We start from the raw sequence: 21,557 nt of genomic DNA, 5'->3' as shown, positions 1-21,557 counted from the left end.
CAAAAAAGGTTATAATAAAAATTTTGCTATCTTCCCTACGTTTCGAGATATTCATCAAAAACTGGTCGATAATCAAAAGCAATTTATCTAGTTATACCACTTCGTGCAAATAAAAATAGGGGAAGGCCCGGGGGTTTGAAGACAATTGGGGGTGAGAGGGATTGGAAGTAGTATACCTCCGAAATAATAAATGAAACCTCATTGTTTTTTTATCAGGCTCCTGAGAAAAATCACTTGATTCGTCACCACCGATGTCGTCACCAACATTCTCACCGCAAGAAACTTTATTCTCCAGATGTGCAGATTCTAATTGATGGACTGTGATTTGTAGAAGTCACAGGCATGAATGCAGAATGATCATTGAAATTCCACTGGGTAAAAAAATCCCCTTCAACTGTCCTTGGTTCGACAGCCTAACCGAGACGTTGACCGGCCTTCGAAACTATTTAGCAGTTTGACCTCAGACTCTTCCTCACGCCCAATGACCTTCTCGACACTTCATACACATCGGCTTCTGTCCATCCAACAACTCTCCGTTGACTTTTTGCTGGCATAGTAGTAATGCAATTTCCAGCTGTCAGCCCTAGAAATAATCGATTCGAGTGCAATCAACTGTCGTACACTCTGGATTTTGCAGTCGATTTCAACTGCCAGGCCCGGAAATTCGAGGCAATTGAGGGGGATCATAAATGAGATGATTTACGCTGACTTTATGGGGCAACGACGCCCGCAGTCGAGGCCGATTTCAGGCGAGGAGAGGTCAGCCCTTCAGGTTCGTTGAACTGTTTGTTATCCTTACGTATGCATGGAAAAGAATTTCATGATCTTCTCAGAGGGAGGGGTTGACAGGCCGAGTAGGCACAAGAAAATGTGAAAATATTTAATCGAATTGAAGAATTCAAAGGAGGAAATTTATCTTTTATAAAAATTACAATTCAGTTAGAAACAAAAGTTAAAAAAAAAGTAAAACATTTGTCTGAATTCTGGTGCTAATCTCGTCACTGAAAATTTTATTAGAAATTTTACTTAATTTTTTATTACAATCGAGTGATTGTAATTTTTTTCAGAGCTCGTACTAGCATTTTTATAGGAGAACTTCTCTGCATGTACTCTTCCTGAACACAACGGAATGTACAATAAAAAAAATTGTCCTCTAGCTACATTAATCCCAGCAAAATGTATGAATATGTATAACGTTTTTCCGTATTCACAAGCACACATTCATCGCCATGTTGGTACCCCCATATGTCATTTGATGAACGATAACGATCGCAAAAAATCATGAAATGAATACAAGAAACCCAAAGATTTGTTACCCATGATAATTAAATTCTGCGTCAAGCTCGTTAACGTATTTATCCTCACGATGCGGAAAAAGCAGGATATAACCTGGATGGAATTCTCCGGTTTTTTTTTTTATTTCCAATAGCAATTAAGAGATTCGCTAACAACCGAATCTACCGTCAGCCAACGTCAGACCAAAAAGGTGGAAAATATATCTTCATGTCGTTGAGTGAGAGTAAGAAACCGCTGGACCAGGTGACCTCCATTTATTTTATCATTCCATTTCCATCGTGGATGAATCAATAAATATTGTATTCAAATTGTTTTTCGTTATTTATGGATCATTACTGTTTACTAATTTGCATCGTAAAACAATGTTATAAGTTATCATTCCGTCACTGACCGGTGGAACTTAATTTAATCTATCAGGGGAGATAATTGTCTTTATCATAATTAAATTATCGAGAAATTTTCCAAGATATTTTTACAAAAATTAATTCGCCTCCTCCATCCCTCCCCTTCTCCGCCCCAACAAGTGATCTTGCATTTACATATGACCCGACATTTTTAAAAAAATATTAAGTATTATTCCGATGAATCTGCCTCATGTTTATTTTCACTTGACCTTGAGTCATCAGTGAATCGGCCGTGATCCTTAAGTGCCCAAGTATCGCCATAAATGTCTAGAAACAATTTACCTAGTCTCTTGAAGTGCGTTGCAATTTCCGGGCAATAATGCCCCGAGGGTATAAAAAATAAATACCCCCCCCCCCTCCCCCCATTCAATTAGTGTAATTTCCATTCGTCTTCCAAAAAACCCGACGGATGAGCAACTAAGCAGGATGCCACAATTAAAAATATACTCCTTAATTCATTTAAATGTGTTTATAAAGAAATCATGTATTATCGGCCATGAGATGAACGTAAGGTGTCGGCAATGGTGGATAATTACAGGGGAGGCTAAGCCATCATTGCTTCTGACCAGTTTTGTATTACTTTACTGGGGCCTAATGGCCCACTTCTGGGGTTACATCTGCTGTCCTGTCGCGTGTAAATGTCCTGAATTGCCACATATACATTTTTTATGTCTATTCAGAGAGGAAACCTCCGGAGAAATGAGGATGTAGAGATTTTTTAAAATTAGATGTCCTTAAGGGCTTTATTTACCGGAAGGAATGGATTCGATTTGAAAAAATAAGATCATTATTATTTTTCCTGGATTATCTATGAATTTTCTTGTCGTAACTGAAGGGAAAGTGCATTTCCAATCGGTTTAGGGTGCGTAAATCTGTTGTCTTCTATAACGAGAGCCATTAAATAAATATTAATTACGAAAATTTAATTACAGGATGAGAATATTAGACTTTAAAAAATCACTTACTATCCAATGGAATTTCCATTAGAAGTTTTGTCATTTTACTTTTTCGGAAAAATTTCTCTTGTGAAAAAAAATTAATTATAAAAAAGAAAAATAGGATCTGCTGTCCGCAGATACGAAAAATTGCAGCTTTACGACCCAGCAATAAAATTATATTATTATTCGGTCTCTTTTGACTTTTGACAGCTCAACCCTGAAGTCTGCACCTGGTGCATGTATAGCCATTCAGTCACAGATTAACCAGAAGTGAACAACGCAACTCCGAATGTAATTGGGCATTGGAAATCATTCGACAGTTGGAGGCAATTATTTACGTGACTCTATATCATCAAATGCGATTAAATTGCTTGAAAATTGCAGGATTGTCTCAGCGATAATTTCTTAATATCATATCATATTTTCTCGTGGTTTAATGTGTAGCGTAGGTTGTCGAGGATACTCAAGGTGAAGATACGAGCACGTGTTTTATAAAGTCCATATGATTGAAATTATGTTGGACCGTTGGAGGCACGTGTATGTCAATCATCTGGATGAATCGTAGAGGCACAAAGATGCCAGTGATCACCGACCATTGATTGAGATAGCCCAGTGACAACAGATGCTAGAAATAGACGTTAAAAAATCGAGTCATTGAGGGATTACAAATGTTTAAAGTCCAGTTCACGAGAAATTTCGCAATTTTTTTTTTCGCAAAAGGATATCGATTGGCATTCAAATATGTGCTTTTGTGTCTTTTCTTCGAGTTATTCTGCTAAATAAAGAGTTTTTCCATAGAAAAGGAAGTGCCTCGGTTGATGATGAATCATCGAATCACCTGTGTGCCATTACCTCTCGACTATTTATAGTTGACGAACAAAAACATTGTTAAACCTCTGGACTAGTGATCGATTGACAATGAATGAGATAGAGACATGAGAAGAATTGTGATTTTCGCAGATGTATCATAGCATTTATTTCATATAGTCATTAAAATTAATACAATGATTGAAATAGTATTTACATTTTGGAACTTATCAACTAAACCATTGTTTTGTTTTTTTGATAAGTATGCTTTTATATTATTTTAATAATATAGCTATAGTGTAGTGATAATTGATGATTGGACATGTCAAGAGGGTGGAAGATCCATCCAAGGGCCAAAATAATTTACAATTCTAGTCCGGAATTTTTTTCCATATTTTTTTCCGTGTAAAACATACAAAAATTTGTTTAAATAAATCATTCTCTATAATTTTATACGAATAATAATAATAAAATAAATACTTAAGTAGACCAATAATTAACTTGGATGTTTCATCCACAATCTTGTCTCCAGAACAGCTATAGTACAAGAAAATGCTTTATATTTTATTCTCCGTTTTGTTTAAATCTTTGAATGTCATTCCATAGGATCAATTTTTTTCCAATCACAAAGAAAAGTACATTGAGCGAGCAACAATTTTATTCATTAAACCGAGTATTGTATATTCTATGGAAAAAAAAATACAGTAGTAATTACACGTAAACAACAGATATTGATCAGGTGCGTTCAAAGTGATGCAAAAAAATTATGACTAGCATTTACAAATAGGGGTGCAGCACTCTTGATCGCACATAATCGCTGTTGGTCCAGAAAAGATGATAAGAAAGAAAAAAAAATTCCTAGAGAAAATAAACATGCCATCACCAGCTTCGAATCCAGAATAATTTAAGGTTGAAAATAAAGAGAGGGAACAAAATTCGCAGGGGATATTAAATGATAAATTAAATTATGAAATACTAATGTACACGAATTAATCTTCCTACAACGCCATACTGATAATTTTAATTGTAATCACTCAGCGGATTTATTATCGCATTCGTCACTGTATTCTACCTGAGAATACTTGATACGTTTCACTACAATTTTCTTTTAGAATATTCTGATAAAGTGATTGATTCAGTCTGTCTAACGCCGAAAGAAGGATAACAACAATGACGACTTGATGTCTTATTGAACAATAATTTTGAATTGATTGACCCAAGTAATCAACTTAAACCATTCACCATTGATTGTATTAATGCTAAATGGCAAAGTTCGATGTGAAAATGTCAGCGACATGAATTAAAGAAGCCTAAAAACTCGTTTAGGCTCTCAATTTTGATCGTACGACGTTATAAAAAATTCATCGGGATTGCATAAGGCACAGCACAGTTGAATAATGAAGGTGAAATAATTCAAGGCCCCCATTACAATAGTATTATTTTAAAAAATGTTTCATTCCTAAATTCATCAAATAGGTGGCGATTGGATAATTAAAAACAAATGAAAGAATCTTGTATCACAAGTGAACTAATAAACTCCATAGATATAGGAGTAGGCACTAAATTTCCTCGAAATATTTGTGATTTATTTTTGTTGTGCATTTTGTATACAGTAGACTTAAGGATTACTAACAAAGGCACCCAAGATATTTAAAGTTCATCGCGTTTAATTCGTAAAAAATCAATGCCAGTGATATCAATAGAAATAATCACTGAGATATATTTTTGTTTTACGATTGAACGTCATGGTCAATTCATCTATAATATGGCGTTTATTTTGACGAACACTTAGCGGTACATTGCGTACTCAATCCGATTCGCAATTATCTCGTGGGGACGGCCAGTCAGTCTATTGATAAATCGGCAGAGGACAAATTGCGTCCGCATTTCACTTTAATCTCACGACTCATTCTTTCTCTCTCTCCCTCACTCACTCACTCATTCATCAATTCCTAATATGTCTGTGATATTATGTACACCAGGTTGATGGTTCTATTCATCCAATAATTTCTTCTATTTACAATAAAAATTTTTCGATATATTCACACACACCTGTTCACACTCACAACCCTGATTTTAATCCTCATTCTGAGGGCTCGCGAGGTCTGCTTGAAAAGAATAAACAGGATTCCCATTACAGTTGTCTGAATTTTTTTTTTTGTTCAAGCTGCTCGAGTACAATTTATTTCGATTTTTTTTTCGAAATTAAAGTCACAGTTGTGATCAATTTTTAATATTACAAATTTAAATCCCAGTTGTTGTGAAATCGACGAGGAGATGGTATTGAATAGATTGAGAATTAAGAATAGCAGTTGCTTGAACTTAGATAATGCTTAGTCATCCCTTCAAGACCAAAATGGTGATGAGATCAAGTATTTCAAGATGTTTCAGTTTCGAATCAATTTCATCCCTCCATATCCTCTCAAAGATAGTAAACAAGAGTTTAAATTTGATTGTGAGGGGACATGAGGTCTAATCAAAGTGTACACAACAGTCCAATTGCAATTGCAATTAACAGTTGACTCAAACAATAGCTGAATGAAAATCATTTTTTAATCACTGACAGTGAAAAGAGAAGAGCTCAAAAAAATTCAGCCAGAATTTATTTCTTGGACTGGAAGTAACGACAAATACATTCGACTGAATCAAATAGATCAAAAATTCAGAACAATTGGGTTGCCTGGTTGTTTTTATTCAAAAAAATTAAAGAAATTCAAAAATTTCATAAAAAATATTAGAAACGTTTTTTTCTATTTGAAAAAAAAAATCAGGAAATGGTTTTTACTCGTTAATTTTTCCTAAAAAAATATGTATCTAATATTTTTCATTGACTTTTGACATCCACCACTAACAAGTTTTCCAGCCAACCCCAATCGCCGACTTCAATAATCATCAATAACTCGAATTAATTATTCCAAATATCAAGACTAATTCTCCACCACTGGAATCCCCTTTACTCTCTTGTCGACCTTCTACGTTTCCCCAAAAAACAATAGACAACAATTTCCCTGTTTTCCGTATTATCATCCTTCAGGAGATCGACGATTACCTAAAAATCTCTACCTAACTCTACATCCCCCGTTTACGATCCCCCGTGCACCTGGAACCTCCGAATTCTAGCCTGAACAGATTCACATTGAACCTCGCTATACCTGGTGTACCTTCCCGCCCTGACTGGTTCACGAATAACAACAAGATTTCCACCACGTTCTTTAAGGGCCTCAAGACCAGTTTTGGCTCTGCTCGAGGGTGGTACAGTCGCCCTGGAAGCTTTGCTGGATGGATCAGCAGTGAAGCGACTGAGTGCTTTGCTGACAACGCCATTGCACTCCCTGGGCCAGGGCCTCGTGTGATGCCTGTGATCCCATCTGTCTGCATCAGTTCCAGTGAATGGAAAGCTTGCTCTACTCTGGCTTTTTCCGTAGAGAATAAAATCGAGGGAATCGTCTGAGTAGATACTGCTACGATCACTCGAACTGTCTGTTGATATTTCAGATACTGTGTCACTGCCACTGTCGCTGCACTGCTGCTCCTCACCGAGAATAAAAACCGGTGTACATTTGAAAACTTCACCAGCTGGCATTGTGTGATTACCGATGGCTCGTCTCTGAGTACTAACGCTCTGTTCTATTATGACTATTTCACCGGATGAGAATTTCTGGGCAAGGGAATCCATGTTCTTCTTGAAGGTGTCCCTTCGGTCTGGACTCAGACCAATGCGAAGGGGCATCGCTGGCTGTTTTGGGGATTTTCTGTACTCTGACATCTTGGGCAGTGTTCTTGACTCGAATTTGGAGTCCTTGGGGAGAGGCTTGTCAACGGCTGGAGCTGGTGAATCGGGGGAAGATCTCGGGAGGGAATCGCAGGGGGTTAGGATTGGAGGTTGTGGAGTTGAGGATCTCTCTGGTGATGAGTCTGGAAGAGCCGGAAGAAGGACTGGACTGAGTGGACAGTCGTCTGGGAGGTCTTCTGCGGGTGATATTGCTAGGGGTATCTCTGGGCTTCTGTAGCCGGTGAACCATGGGTGTTCCAGGCATTCGGTCACCGTCAAACGTTCACTGAAACAGAAAAATAATGGTGAGATGATTGGGTTCTCAGAAGAAATAATTTAATGAAAGTATTTTTTTAGTTTAAATATATTATTCGGTTAATTAAGTACTCAATAAATATTTTCCCTAAAGTTTTTCCAGCTGTTTCAGTCTCCGAGATATTTCCGGAAAACCGATTGAAGGTATAAGTTAATTCCTCTCTTTTTACCATTTTGTTTGTTACATTACAGATTTTTTTGCTGACAGAAGGTCCTTCGTTCTTCCAGTAGAGAATAATTTTCAAGAAAACTTGTTTATGATCCTAGACTCAATTTGTGAATACCGTAAGTTATCAGAGAATAATAAGCGTAATGGGATTATGAAATTGGTAGTTTTAGCGAGAATGGGGATGTAGAGAATGGAAGGAGAAGACCGGTCCCGTCATCGTTACTTCCGCTCAAGCGCGCCAGGATGTCTTCAATAACGGCACAACTCGTTATGCAACGTCGTGGGGAGCTGTGCGACAAAAAAAAAATGGGAAGCATTGAGGGCACTCTCGTGATTACAATTGCTCCGATTTGATAAAAAATAAAGCCTCGAGGGTGATAAGCGCATTGTGTTTACGTTTTGTTGTGGGAAATATTGTTATCGCGAGATATTGACTTCCTCTGCGAAAAGGGGAAATTCGATAGGGGCAGACGTTTCGATAGACAGAGGAAGTGTTCCTTCCGTTTTTCCAATGTAAATCGCATATCATGCGAGGGCTTTCGTAATTTAAGGACATGACTTACGCCTCTGACTGAAGACTTCGTCATTTTTAGTTCGACAATTTTCTAATTATACGCGGACACTGAATTTTGTCAATTATAATTACACGGAAGGTCTAGCAAGTTCGCGAAACTGGAGGTGAAAATTTTGTGTTGTTTTTTTAATTTTTTCTATTCACTCTATTTTTCTGGTTTATAAAAAAATGTCCACCGAATCTGAACGGAATGTTCATCATAAACAGTTAGCGAGAAAATCCAACGAGAACTGTTCGTATCATCTCTTCAAGTTCTGTCAGTCAATTGCATTACATTCACATGAAAACGATGAATGATGAAGTGAACAGGTCAACGACTCCGTAAAATTGGTATTGCGTGGTTAGTACAATCGCGGAAGTATACCAAAACGATTAGACATTTTTATTGTTACCATCATGACGATGAGTTACAATGTTAATGCTATTTTATAGTACACCCAAGGGGTCTTGGGTTGTTTGAGTTGAAATAGCAACACGTGATGAATAAATTTGAAGTGGGGGGGAATTTATACAATGTTTTATTTGACACCGGCGCCATATCGTGAAAGTAAAAAAAAAAAAGACTTGTGTGGAATCTTCAATGTTCAAACAAACGATTCACGAGTCTCGTATTACGATACAGCTGGGGGATGTGTATAGTGGCTACAGTGTATGTGAATTTCTCGGAATATTTCTGCGACGATTCAACAGAGGAAGGTACTGATACGTGGGAGAGAAGAAAAAAGTGGAAAAATAAAGAATTGTAAATAAATCCCAGATGATTATTCTGCGTCAGTATATCAATGTTAGCTGGATGAGATAAATGATAAAGTCTTGGGGAAACGCACAATCTCGAGAATTATCATCAGTTTTCGAGATTTTTTTATTTCCTACCGATAACTTGATGATGTACCTCTCGTGCTACGAGTGCTTAATTTTTTTAATGCCTTGTGATTACCTTGGATCCTTCACCATGAGTTTTCGCATTAAATCTCTCGCTGCTTCGGAAACATCTTCGAACAGATCGTCCGGGAAATCGAGGCGACATCGGCTTATGTTGCAGAATGTTTCCTGTTTCGTGTCACCACCGAACGGTGAACATCCCGTGAGGAGGACGTAGAGCAACACTCCCACAGACCACATGTCCGTTGCTAGACTGATTGGCTCGTAGTTGAGGACTTCGGGGGCTGGAAAAAACAATTTAATCGTTAGGATTTCCTTCCGCTGGTGGAAGCACGCTCAGAGAAGATCGAGGATAAATTTGCATTCCAAGGAAGATTGGATACGGTCCGATAAATGGGGTCTGGAAGGTGGTCTACACTGAGGGAGACATGCTTGTGACAAATATATTAATTAAGGAAAAAAAATGGCATTACTATGTTTTAAGCAAATATTTATATGCACTCGATTGTGTTTTTTACTTGAAAATAATTTTTGGATATTTTAGGGTGTTTTTTGAACGACTTCTGGAGAGTAACGAGTTCCTTGCGCACATTGACAAGGACTCGCTATGATTGTCTTGAAAATTAGGAGTTGATCGACCATAAAATGGAATTTTTTAGACTAAATAATTAATTCTTTGTCGATTATTTATGGAGAACGGTGACATTTCTCTGAAATTATTCAATCCTTCAAAGAATCTATTTTAAAGAGCCAACGTTCTGGGAGGTTTTGGATGGAAGTTCAAGAATAAATCTGGAGAAACAAGGAAATTTAGATATTTTTAAAAAACAGAAAACTTTAAAATAAATATCAGTCATTAAGACCCATAAATTTTCAAAGTCCCGATAAGTGCTCTTTTTTAATCTATTCATGAGGAACGGGCACAATTATCTGAAAATTTTTAGTCATTCAATGAATCTCTCCCAGAAATTCGACCTTCTGGGGGGTCTTAGCCAGAGGTTTAAGAATAAATCTCAAAAAAACCGTTGAACTTGGATATCACCGAGGAACAGAAGTTTAAGTAAAGACGAGTCATTAAGTCTCATCAGTTTTGAAAATCTTTCTTCAATTTAAGATGAAAGTTTATTAGTCAATGACATGAAAGCCTCCGCTAATGAATGAAATAATCTACGCTGTCAGTATTTTTTTATTGAAATGAACTGCTTGAATGGTACATATTAAAAATGCAGTTAGAAAAGGGCGTTTGAGACGGTTGGGAGGACACAAGGGGTGTCGAAATATCACTAAAGCCAGTAGTCCCTGGTGCCAGCGGAAAAGTGATAGCGATTAAATTGCCCGGGTGGTGCAATAAACGCGTTCACGGCACTCGTGAAATTATACACTGAATGTCACAAGGCGCGTGCATTATATATTCCATCTTCAAAAGCATGTTACACACATGCAATAACTACACGAGTGCATCAGCCGGATTTTACAACTGAGATTAAAGAATTTCATGTGATGTATTACTGAACACGTGGGTTGTTTTACCAGTGATATATATTTTATTCCCTTTATAATTTTACCGAAATGGTTATTATAATGTCTTGTGGGCTCATTTCTCAGCTAGTTAACAGACCGGTTGGCGGAATTATGGAGGAGTTGAGGAGAGGAGACTTGAGTGAGAGAAGAATTGTGTGAAATTGTTGACATTCATTTCACTTTTATCATCACTTTCACTTTATGATTTGAATTCTCCACTTTAGCCCACCGGAATATTCATCAATATTCACAGGGGTGTACTTAAAGGATAATTTTGCATCTTTTTTTTTATTACTGTGATAAATTTTCTTACCAACATAATCGGGCGTGCCCAAAATTTCACGGATGTCAGCGCCATGACTTATATATCTGGAGATTCCAAAGTCACACAGCTTGACATCGCAGTCCGGGAATTCGCCAGTTAGAACCAAATTCTGGGGCTGAAAATATTTACAGTAATTTATTAGTTTGATTAATTGCATGAGTTGGAATTTTATGAGAGTTATGGGGGGAATGCTCTCGGGGTTGAAATGATTTTAAATTGGATTTGAGAGGGATTTCCGGGTTTTGATGGACATTTTGGATCGAATGCATCTGGAAATGTCTTCTAGTTGTGCGCAATTGCAATGAAATTTCTTAAAACTAGTGGTTTCAACTTTGATTTATTTTCATGTTTATATTGTGTTCATTTAAAACAATAAATCTTGCTTCCTAGATACAAAAAATATCATTCATCGAAGTAATAAAACTGTTAACAGGTTTTAGTGAACACTAAAACTCCAAATACTCTCTCCTAAAAATAAATAAAAACCCTTAAACATGCAACTGAATCAATCTCGACTTTACAACTAACTCCAAATTGTTATTCTACGAAAATAGTCTTGCTTCCCCGAAATACATTTACCCACTGGGAGAAGTGCATCGTGCCTCCATTCATTCGGCCCTTACGTAAGCACAAACAGGAGAAAAAAAAATAAAACAAAGAGAGAAGAAAAAAAAATACATAAAAAAAGAATTGAAAAGCCCGGTATCGTGTTTCACCGGGCCCGATGAAAGCGCAGTTTTCCCCCCGGTGCGGACAGGATGGAATCTCTTACGAAAATATTAGTTTCTCACCGGCGAGAGAACGAGGAGGTGAAAGCACACAAGACATGAAAGAGGAAGAGTAAAATAATAAAAAAAAACTCTGAGATATTTTCAGACTTTTTCCGGAAATGATCTTCACAAATTTCCACACGCCCTCATATTGGGAGCATAATTAACAGTCATTGGAAAATCACATTTATTTCAATTTTCAATTTATTTCAATTCCTTCATTCAATAAAATAAAGGGCAAAATTGTTAATTAAAAGAAATATTGCTCTCAATTTTGGAATCTTTTTCCTATATTCGAGTAAAATGACAGACGATGACCGATTAATTTAAATTTCAATAATTTGCGTCCACTCAGTCACTTCATTTTTTATTCTACAATTTATTTAAACAATTTCCAAGAAATGCACCGGAAATCACCCGAAAAATTCCACACGTCATCAATAATTGTTCTCCATTATTACCGGCAAATATTGATAATGAATTAGTCCCCCTGAATTCTACCCGGAAGATGAAAAATATTCCTGAGAACTCATTACAATCGAAAGAGTAATATTTCCGTGTCAATCAAGAGTTGAAAAATTTTCCTCATGTGCACACGGAAGTGGAGTCAAGTATCCGGATTGTGTTTGATATCTGCCAAACGTTTATTCGTGTCTCCCAGGTAGTTCTTACCCCCCCTGGGGTATATTGACAGATGGATAAAAAAAAGTTATTCTATACGCATTGCAACTCCGAAAGGAAATGAACTTTCGAGAGAAGTCGAACGCCGTGTCCGCGCGTACGTAACCCCACTGGTACGAGTTTACGGTCTTAATCGCGAAAGTGGAAGCCATCGGGTGTATTAAACGCACATGGGTGTCTCACAGCATTCGTATAACATGTCAGGACACACGATCCGCCGAGTAAGTTCTGCACGGAATCACCGAGCAACGTATCAATACCAGATGAATGATTAATTTTAAAAAAATTAACAGAGTGATTAAACAGAACGTACGTTTCATGAAACGTTTGTACAGAGATACACTCGTGTAGACGAATAGACTATTCGTGTTTAGGTATCTGGGATCACTGAGGCGTGAAACAAACGTGTAATTCTCATACCATAACAGAGAGATCAGTCGTTTATCATGAAAAACCTCCTGGGACTGCCCTCGTGAGATTGTGGGCTTTTTAAAGTAGCTCTACCTTTTTAGTAAATTCAAAGATTATCGAAAACTATACAAAATTGTTATTAAACTCGTCCTTTTGTAAAAAGGACATACACCTCAAATCTCGAATCGAATCGAACATATCGAAATTCCGTAACACTTATTCGTGATTGGTAGATACATTCACAGCGGCAAAATTTGAATTTCACAAGTACACAAGTATCAAGTAAATCAAGTCAAAGGATGAGTTAATTAGTAGAAAATAAAAACTTAGTTAGAAAATGGAAATGAAACAAGTTACTCATCAAATGTAAATATTTATATCTTATCGAAACTCCTGTATTTTCCAAGTCGTCTTACAGCTTCAAGACATTTAAAATTTTGCATGTTGCCTACAAGTGGGAAATAGATCAGCTGTGAATATATCAGCAATTTTTGAAGATCCATGTTTACAAAATGATGACGTGTTCAACGTCATACGCGATTACTTCAGGATCATTTTGGTATAATTATTTTGAATTTAAATATTACATTGACTTTTTATATCCCTATAATTCAACTGCTCTACTCATACAGTAGTTAAAATAAGGTGCGCTCACCGCAAATGTGACTTAAATAAAAAATATCACAACAATTAAGATTAACCAAATCGCGCGCGGTGGCGTGCGGCTATGTCTCGTCACATTTGAAATGGTAGTTTTTTCCTGAATTTAATTATCGTTGCTGTTTTTCGAAAAAAAAAAGGTAAATAATTAAAACTGGAAAATTCATATGATAACACCATTATTATTATTATTATTTTAAAAAAATTTTATATAGTGTAATAATGGAGTAAGAAAGAAGGTGTAAAACTGTAAGGTAACACCAAAGAAAATATATATTATTATTATTATAAAACTGGAAAATTTGGCAAATGAAAATATTCAAAAACAGCGCATTCGGTCGGTAAAATACCGACCTAGGGTATAACTAGTTTAAATCCCAGATTGTCGACACACCTGTTGATTACGAATTCATTCAAATTGATATTTAGTTGAGGAAGAGGTCGATGATCCCTCATTCAGGGCTATTGAAGCCCGAGGTTTATGGGGGTCGATCAATCTTCTGTGAAGTGAATGAATTTATACGATTTATTTTATTCACTTCAGGTTATATAAATAGTTGTTTAGGGGAATTAACGACGTGGAGTGAGCTGACCGCTGTGGGTCAGCGTCATGAATGGTGGGAATGAAGGGAATTGTGGGAGATAATGGTGGTAAATACTGGTAGATTCAATAAACGAGGAGTGAGATAAATTTGAAATTAAATCAAAAGTGGAAGTCACAATTATATTTCCTGAATGTTATTTTGACACTTGAGTTCTGCGGGTTAAAAAAAAACTCTAACGGAGTCATTGAGTGTGAAAAATGGGGAAATGATTTGATGATTTTTGGGGAGAACTCGAGTTTTTCTTTTTAGGGGAAGTCAATTTTTTTATTTTGAAAGGTGGAGAAATGACGGATTAATTTTATTAGTTATGAGTCGTTTCCGAGATTTTTAGCTTGTCACGGGAATTTGAGGAATAGATATAGAGTCTATGTGGTAATATCAAGCCTCATTTATGACTAAATGGACCATCAGTTGTGATAAATAAAAATATTATGAGACGAATTTCCATAATTATGAGATTTCAAAAAATGAGAACTCCAGATGATTATCTACTACAGAGAAACATGACTTGAAAAAATTTATCTCTTTTTTAAAGGCTCAAGGGATGCGAACCCTATGGTTGCCCCCCCCCCCCCCAACCGTAAACGTATTCAGAGAAGTTTTTAACAATAAAATTTATTCAGCCGAAAATGTGGACGTCAAGATTGTTAAAATATTTATCCAGTTGTGATTAATGGATTGAACATCATCTGCAGAATTTTAAGGAGCACTGAGATGCTGCATAAATAATCAAAAAAATTCCCGTGAGGGCATGTGGAAGTCCTTAAAGTTGACCCTGCACATTGACCTCAAACGGTAGATGGTCCTGTACATTTTTTTTTTTTATTATTTATCTTTTTTTCTCGAGACTCGAGTGGTTGAGTAGTAGCCACCACCTATCCACTTATCGAGTTCATTCGTATTCCGGTAGAAGATACGATATACCGAGACACGGTATCTTTGAATCTCCCTATTAGTACAGTTTGCCGGCTCATGCGGCAGCCGGATCACGTCGTACTCGTATCTCGGTGGGTTTTGTTAACGTTAAGACTGCGCCAAATCGTTGACACGAGTCCTTAACGATTCACCGACAATGCGTGTGCAATTTTTTAAATTTATTTTTGTGGTTTTTACTGACTTTGAAAATTTTCCTCCATTTTATGCAACATATTGTTGAAAATTTTGAATGTTGGTAATTTTTTCAACTATATAATTAGCCGTAGGAACGTAATAAAAAATATGACGAGATTTTATGTCAAGTAATTATTCAAATTGAATAGCCTAAAAATTAAAAATAATATTTTTCCAAACTTCAAATATTTCTAGTAATTTCATTTCTGATAAATTAAATTATTTATGTCTCCACGTCTCCTGGAAATGATTAACAAACGAATCCGTTTATTGCCAAAAATATCAGGACTCCTGCAAAATTGTCTGAACAATAATAGATTTTATCTTCTTCTCCTACTTTTTCAGCAAACCACAAAAATATTATTCGAAATGATTTTTTGAATGCATCATCTGTATGAAAATCACTTGATTACCGGATGTTTTTGCGTACAGCATTCCCGGCACAAACAATTAATCTCCATAAATAAATGATCATTATAAAAATTTACATGCGCAATAATGGAAGTAATTCTCCAGCTATTTTCTCTAAGGCATCCAGCCAGCTCAAAGGGTGATGTTCTACACCTTAAACGTAACCAGTGAATTGCCGAGGGAGTGAAGCCTACTTATGGAAAATTAAGAGTTACTGTGCAACAACTTCAGATGTATATTCGTAGTGTAACTCGTTGGAAAAATTATTCTCTCCACCCTGAGGTTACTCAGCATCCTGCATACGCATTATGTATATTTATTGTACATGAGTTGTTATATTACATACACTGGAATTTCAAGGTATTCGTTAGATGCTATATTTTTCCCACGAGAGAGTGTTTTGTCATCATTTATTGAAGCCAAATAAAATGAGATATCGAATAAACAATGAGTAAAAATAACAGGCGGATTTGAACGGACAATTCGTCTTATCGAATCATAAATACATCACGGGGAATTATCGATTATCGGTTTGAGGTGGTACGCTGGAGAAGTGGGGGGAAATTCGTGATACCCTGGGTAGAGTGAAAAACCATGTAATCTCTGGTTAGCATTGACACACGTCAAACAACGACTATTCGTCTTAACAACCATTATCATCGATCCTCTCGTCTGTGTGGGTGGACCTCTGTGTAACTTCAGACGTTCAACTGCCCATGATAAATATTTGCTGAGGTCTCCTTTTGTCAAGGGATATTTTGCGAAAATTCTGAGGATCGCCGAGTGTTGGATACGAGTAAAATTCAGTAAAAATGACAAAACTCGCAGCTTGTTCAGCAATTATCGAATGGACTGGGTAATTTTACGGGACAGTATCGTAATTTTTCGTCCGCTATTCAGAGAAAAATGACGGAACGTTCCGGAAAAATTGAGAGACGGAAATTTTTTAGAACAATTTGAGGATAAAAATCCTGTGGCTCCGGAAATTTTATTGAGAGAAAGTTCAAATAATTCTCACATTCCGAGAATCTAGTTTGAAAAAATCCAAAAATAGGCGTCAAAGAATAAACAAATTTCCGCAACGTTTCAATTCATTATCAACGAGTATAAAAAATCATAAATAAAAAAAATTTAGTGAAAAATCCTCCGACTGCGACTCACATCTCAAGAAGTCTCTCCACCAAAACGCAAAAAATATAAGGACACGAGTGAGACTTTCGAGCGAGCTCTTGACGACCTGCGAACCCCTCCTGAATAATCAGATCACAGAACCGTAACCAGATATGCCGACGATACAGACCTCAACGTACATTTATCTGAAAAAAAAAGTCCGAGCAATAATGTCGTTTCCCTCATTAAAAAAAAAATACTAAAAAACGTCTCAACACGCAGGTGAACCCTCGCATGAACCTGGCCGAGGAACAGGTGGTAGACAGCGTACATAAGTAAATGAAACGCAGTACTCGGGGGCATTAGAGCGTAGCGTCCACGGGGACAAAAACAATTGCACTAAAATAAAATAAAAGGAGATAGCCTTAGCCAAGGTGGTGGTGGTGGTGGCGGTTGATCACGTGAACGAGAAATAGTAGTTTGCACGTTGGCTTGAAAATATCATTGTGGGGTACCAGGGGGCTCCGTGATGTTTGTCCGTCATTCTGCCGTGATGATTGGATTTTACTCGGGTAAGAAGTCAGACGAGATTGCAATGCTGGATGCTGAGGAATTTATAAATGAGAAAAATTGTAAATATATTTTTCCAGAACAATCGGACATAATTTCACCTTATATCATCGTTGAATGAGTAAAAACAGGTACGTTGAAAAATTCACAACGTTTCATTTCACTTTATGTTTGCCTTGGAGCAAGGTCGAGTTGATCGGCCTTGCCAAGACAATGGGGCAACGCCACTTTGTTTCTTTGTTTATTCGATTACGATGCACATACATCGTGAAATCATTGCAGAAATAATGTGCACTGTTAGGAATGTTTTTTTTTTTGGAATTTAAATAACGGTCGGCGTTTTGTCTTTCCTGATGGGTAATTGAGTTTCATTTTAATTGAGGTTTTGAGGTGGAGTGGAAGGACGGATATTTTAATAACAGCTTGAATTTGCAATATCATTGGACGAATTCAATTCTATGAAATAATTTTTTTTTACATTAAAAAAACATTTGGATTTGATTTTTGAACTTTCTTTCAACCATTTAGAATATTAGTTTTGATGATTGTTATTAATTATTTATATTGATCAAATTTCGACTCAGATTCATCGCTTCATCAAACGTGATTTAACTCGAAATATCAATACGAATATTTTGACCAGTGTCCATTGGGAAACGTAGTTTGAAATTTTCTCACTTCAAATTTTTATTGACTTTTTTATCTTCGTGCAATTTCCGCACCCTCACCGAAGCCTCTCCCCTGTCCCTGTCTATTACTCATCCATAACCCCGCGAAAGTTAGTTTATAACCGTGAAGCTGTCCTTGTAATAAAATCACAATGGTTTCACCCCATGTAATAGAAAAAAAAAAAACAATACAAGTAAAAAATGAAAAAGTCCACCGCAATACCAAGAGATGAATTACGTTGTGAACGAGATCACGATCGCCCATGGGAATAACCCCTCAATGTTTTATATGAAATCGTTTTTGCCGGGTGTACTCAACACTCTGAAAAGTGAAAACCACGGCTGGAATGATTCAAGATGGTAGGAGTTGACTGCGAGAAAAAAAAAATGAAGGCAAAATGTTAATGCCGACAAAACCACAGGACATTCATTTATTTATCGATATTACTCGTGCAGAAAGGCATTTCGAACCAATTCCGTAATCTATTACTTTGTTCATGCGGTGAATATAACCCATGTACACACATTACACGATCGTGTTGGTTGTGAGCCCTCTCTTGGGAAAAGAGCGAAGGTGAAACGAACAAAGAGAAGAAACAAAAATATTGGTTGAATAAAAAAAATTAACAGGAGATACTTTCCAATCGCCACAGCAGTGCCCTCGCGAAATATCTTGGTTTTTGTTTTTCCAAGGAGTTGAAACATTTCAATTGCATGTATATTCCACACTGCTATAATTTAACATGCTCGGTCATTACTTACGATAAAGCGTTAAACCGATGAAAACTTAATCCTGAATAAAACAGCCACGAGGGAAAGTGTAAAATTATTTTCACGAAGGAGAGTGCTCTTTGAAGGTGGTTTTTTTTTAAAATTGTTAATTGACAGGGACTCTCGATAAAACCGAAAAATAGTGGAGTACATGGTGAGGGAGATCTTTTCGCGGATGGGGTCATCTTGTATTTTAAGGGGCTTGAAGATTGTCGAGATTTTCGTTACGCTTTCCTGACATGCGTACCACATTTGACCCCAATTGAAAGTCTTTTGCTCGACATTGTTCAGCGTTTTTTCAGGGCATTTCCGTCTTACTTTTCAATAATTTTTGTGGCCTCATAGCTCCCCCTATAAATTGCAAGAAATTTCGCGATTCAAAGTTCAAATTTTATGGAATTGATAAACACCAGAAATTTTGAATTTTAATTCAATTTCTTTTTCTCGAAATTGTTCAACATTTTTATCTAATAATAATCGACATTCTGATTCTTTAGAAAAACTAATGGAAGTTGTATAATTTAATTCAATTATTCCATAAAAAATGAGAACTTGCAAATTCCAAAAATACTAAAAATAAGTAGTCAAAGGTCCTCGAAAATGTATTTTTCTTCTAATTTCAAAACTCGACGTTATAATTATTTGAACAGTGCACACATTTTCGGCTCAATGTTCCCAGGCATTTTACGGGGAATCTCCCGACACCCATCGAACACACAGTCTCATTGGAACTTCCGGTGTTGAAGCAGAGAACAGGGGGCGAGATACACACAAATGTCTGGATGGGGGAGGAGTGAGAGAACCTTCTGCGTATGCATTTGGCCTTTGTGTGCCTCCCATGGCTATATATGCCAAGCCTGAACTCGAGGATACTCTTCTGAATGTAATGAACGACGTGGAATGTACATAACACCATTCAGTGATGAATTTCGTGCTTTGAACCGGGAATTTTTAATTTAATTCTCGAGAAATTTATATGAGAGTACTGAAAAAAACATGACACGTCTTGCCTTTCCATTTCTCTTGATATTCGCTGAATTAACTTCGTTGAAGCGGATATTCACATTTATATTTCAAGAAAGTCAAAGTATATTTTTAAAATGCAAATGAAAAATGGAAAAATGATTAATAAATGTGGCAAATAAATTATTGAAAAATTTTGAAAATTAACATTTCAACTTCTACAAAAATTCCTTATCGTAATTATTGTAAATAATAACCTTTGCTGAATATGATTTCTTTTTCGCAAAAATGGGACTTTCCATTTAATTGTTTTTTCTATTAATTTTGGGCCAGAATTATTTATCAAATAAGGAAAATCGAAATGTTAAATCTCGTTAAATCCTCACCCAATAGCTACTCTGATTGAATCTTCATGTTTATATCATTAATTGACATATTTAACGACTACCGATCCCAGCGGTTACGTAACCCCCCTCCACCTCCCCCCGTCCAGGTGCAACCCAACGCGATGAAGATGAATGTTCATTGACAATGTGCCCCGGCAGTTAGTAAAAGTTGAGAGTCCTCGTTAGTGAAGCTTAACAGTGTGCAAGAACCGGAGTGAACTTATACTGTCGTGAGTACTGTGCAGTGCGAACAATGAAGCCGCCCGGTAGCAGTTCACGAGACACGAGAAATGAAAATGGACGGCTGCTGGTTCAACGTGTCACGTGGATATTCTCTTTATCAGAAAAAAAATCACGATTAATTTGTGGATTGAAACTATAGCCGCTTTATCGTTTATTATTATTTTTCAGCGACTAATAATTGATCGGCGGATTAGATTAGCGTCAGAGTAATTTACTGCGAGAAAAATTGAGAAAAAAATCCGAAACGAGAAACGGCAAAATGACGTTTTGAACCGTAAGTCAGGAGAGACATAATGTCATTAAAAAATATCGACAGCTATTAAATTTCAGTGGGGAAATGTTCGGTAAAAAATGGGGAATTATTTAAACAGAAAATAGAAAATTTATTGTGTTGGTTATGGAACTTGTCCTCATAGCGACGAGTCATCAAACGACTAATTAAATTTTACGGAATAAATAGTCAAATTTACGATTATGATTCATAAATATCGGTTGCGATTATTTCCTATTGAATCTCTCATTTCGCTCGTGGATTACGTTTTAACCCGTAATTTTGTTTTTTAAATTTCCGGTGATTTTTATTGAGTTTTTGTTAAATAAGTAAATTTAACTCAATGCGAGGGAATGAGATCGGGGCGCCATCGGTAGAATAATACCGGGCGAACTGACAAAAATGTAAGTCAGTGTGGACAGAATACGAGTAGAGAAGACATCTAATCGTAGTCAAGCCACAAAGTGTAATGTAAAGTGGATTACGAAATATACTCTTTTTCCTTTAAATACGAAACCCATAACATTTCATAAATAATTTCGACCCTGATGATGAATCCACCTCCTTTTTCACCAGTTTTATCTCGGTGAGGACATCATAAATTTAGTTCAATTTCGTCACGATGAACATGAAAATTAACTACTGGCGGCAAATTTCCAAAAATTATAAATGGATACTAACATTTTTCACCGTCCAGTGTATGGATTGACTACCCCGAGAAATAACAACCTATGTTTGAAAAGAGGGCGCTGGCTTGGCGCCGATGAACTCTCTCTCACACACACACACACACACGAGCACACATTTATCAAGTTTTTCTATTTTTGAAACTGCCGTGACATTCCACGACTAGAAATAAATAGAATGCAGGGTGCAGTGGTATTGCAATGTGGTTGGTCTCCGGCAATTCTACGATTACAAATT

General features: G+C 36.6%; 1 protein-coding gene and 1 long non-coding RNA gene across 2 annotated transcripts in view; one reads left to right on the top strand and one right to left on the bottom strand.

The window, feature by feature from the left end:
• Positions 1–3,583: 3,583 nt before the first annotated feature.
• Positions 3,584–21,557, bottom strand: part of LOC135161574 (serine/threonine-protein kinase 17B-like) — a 72,667-nt gene continuing 54,693 nt past the window's right edge. The window contains exons 4-6 of the mRNA XM_064119270.1: positions 10,992–11,118; positions 9,213–9,441; positions 3,584–7,503 (exon numbers count right to left, since the gene is read on the bottom strand). Of these exons, the coding sequence (XP_063975340.1) occupies positions 6,528–7,503; positions 9,213–9,441; positions 10,992–11,118 (1,332 nt within the window). The 3' untranslated portion in view covers positions 3,584–6,527. The remainder of the gene's footprint in view (positions 7,504–9,212; positions 9,442–10,991; positions 11,119–21,557) is intronic.
• On the top strand, positions 17,043–19,935 carry LOC135161582 (uncharacterized). Its single transcript, XR_010298828.1, has 3 exons — positions 17,043–17,333; positions 17,412–17,462; positions 19,450–19,935. It is a non-coding gene; the product is annotated as an uncharacterized LOC135161582 (long non-coding RNA).

The sequence above is a fragment of the Diachasmimorpha longicaudata genome, chromosome 4 (genome assembly GCF_034640455.1).
Source record: "Diachasmimorpha longicaudata isolate KC_UGA_2023 chromosome 4, iyDiaLong2, whole genome shotgun sequence".
NCBI classification, from domain to species: Eukaryota; Metazoa; Arthropoda; class Insecta; order Hymenoptera; family Braconidae; genus Diachasmimorpha; species Diachasmimorpha longicaudata.
Note: the sequence above shows the minus strand (reverse complement) of the source record. Positions and strands in the feature narration are given on the sequence as shown.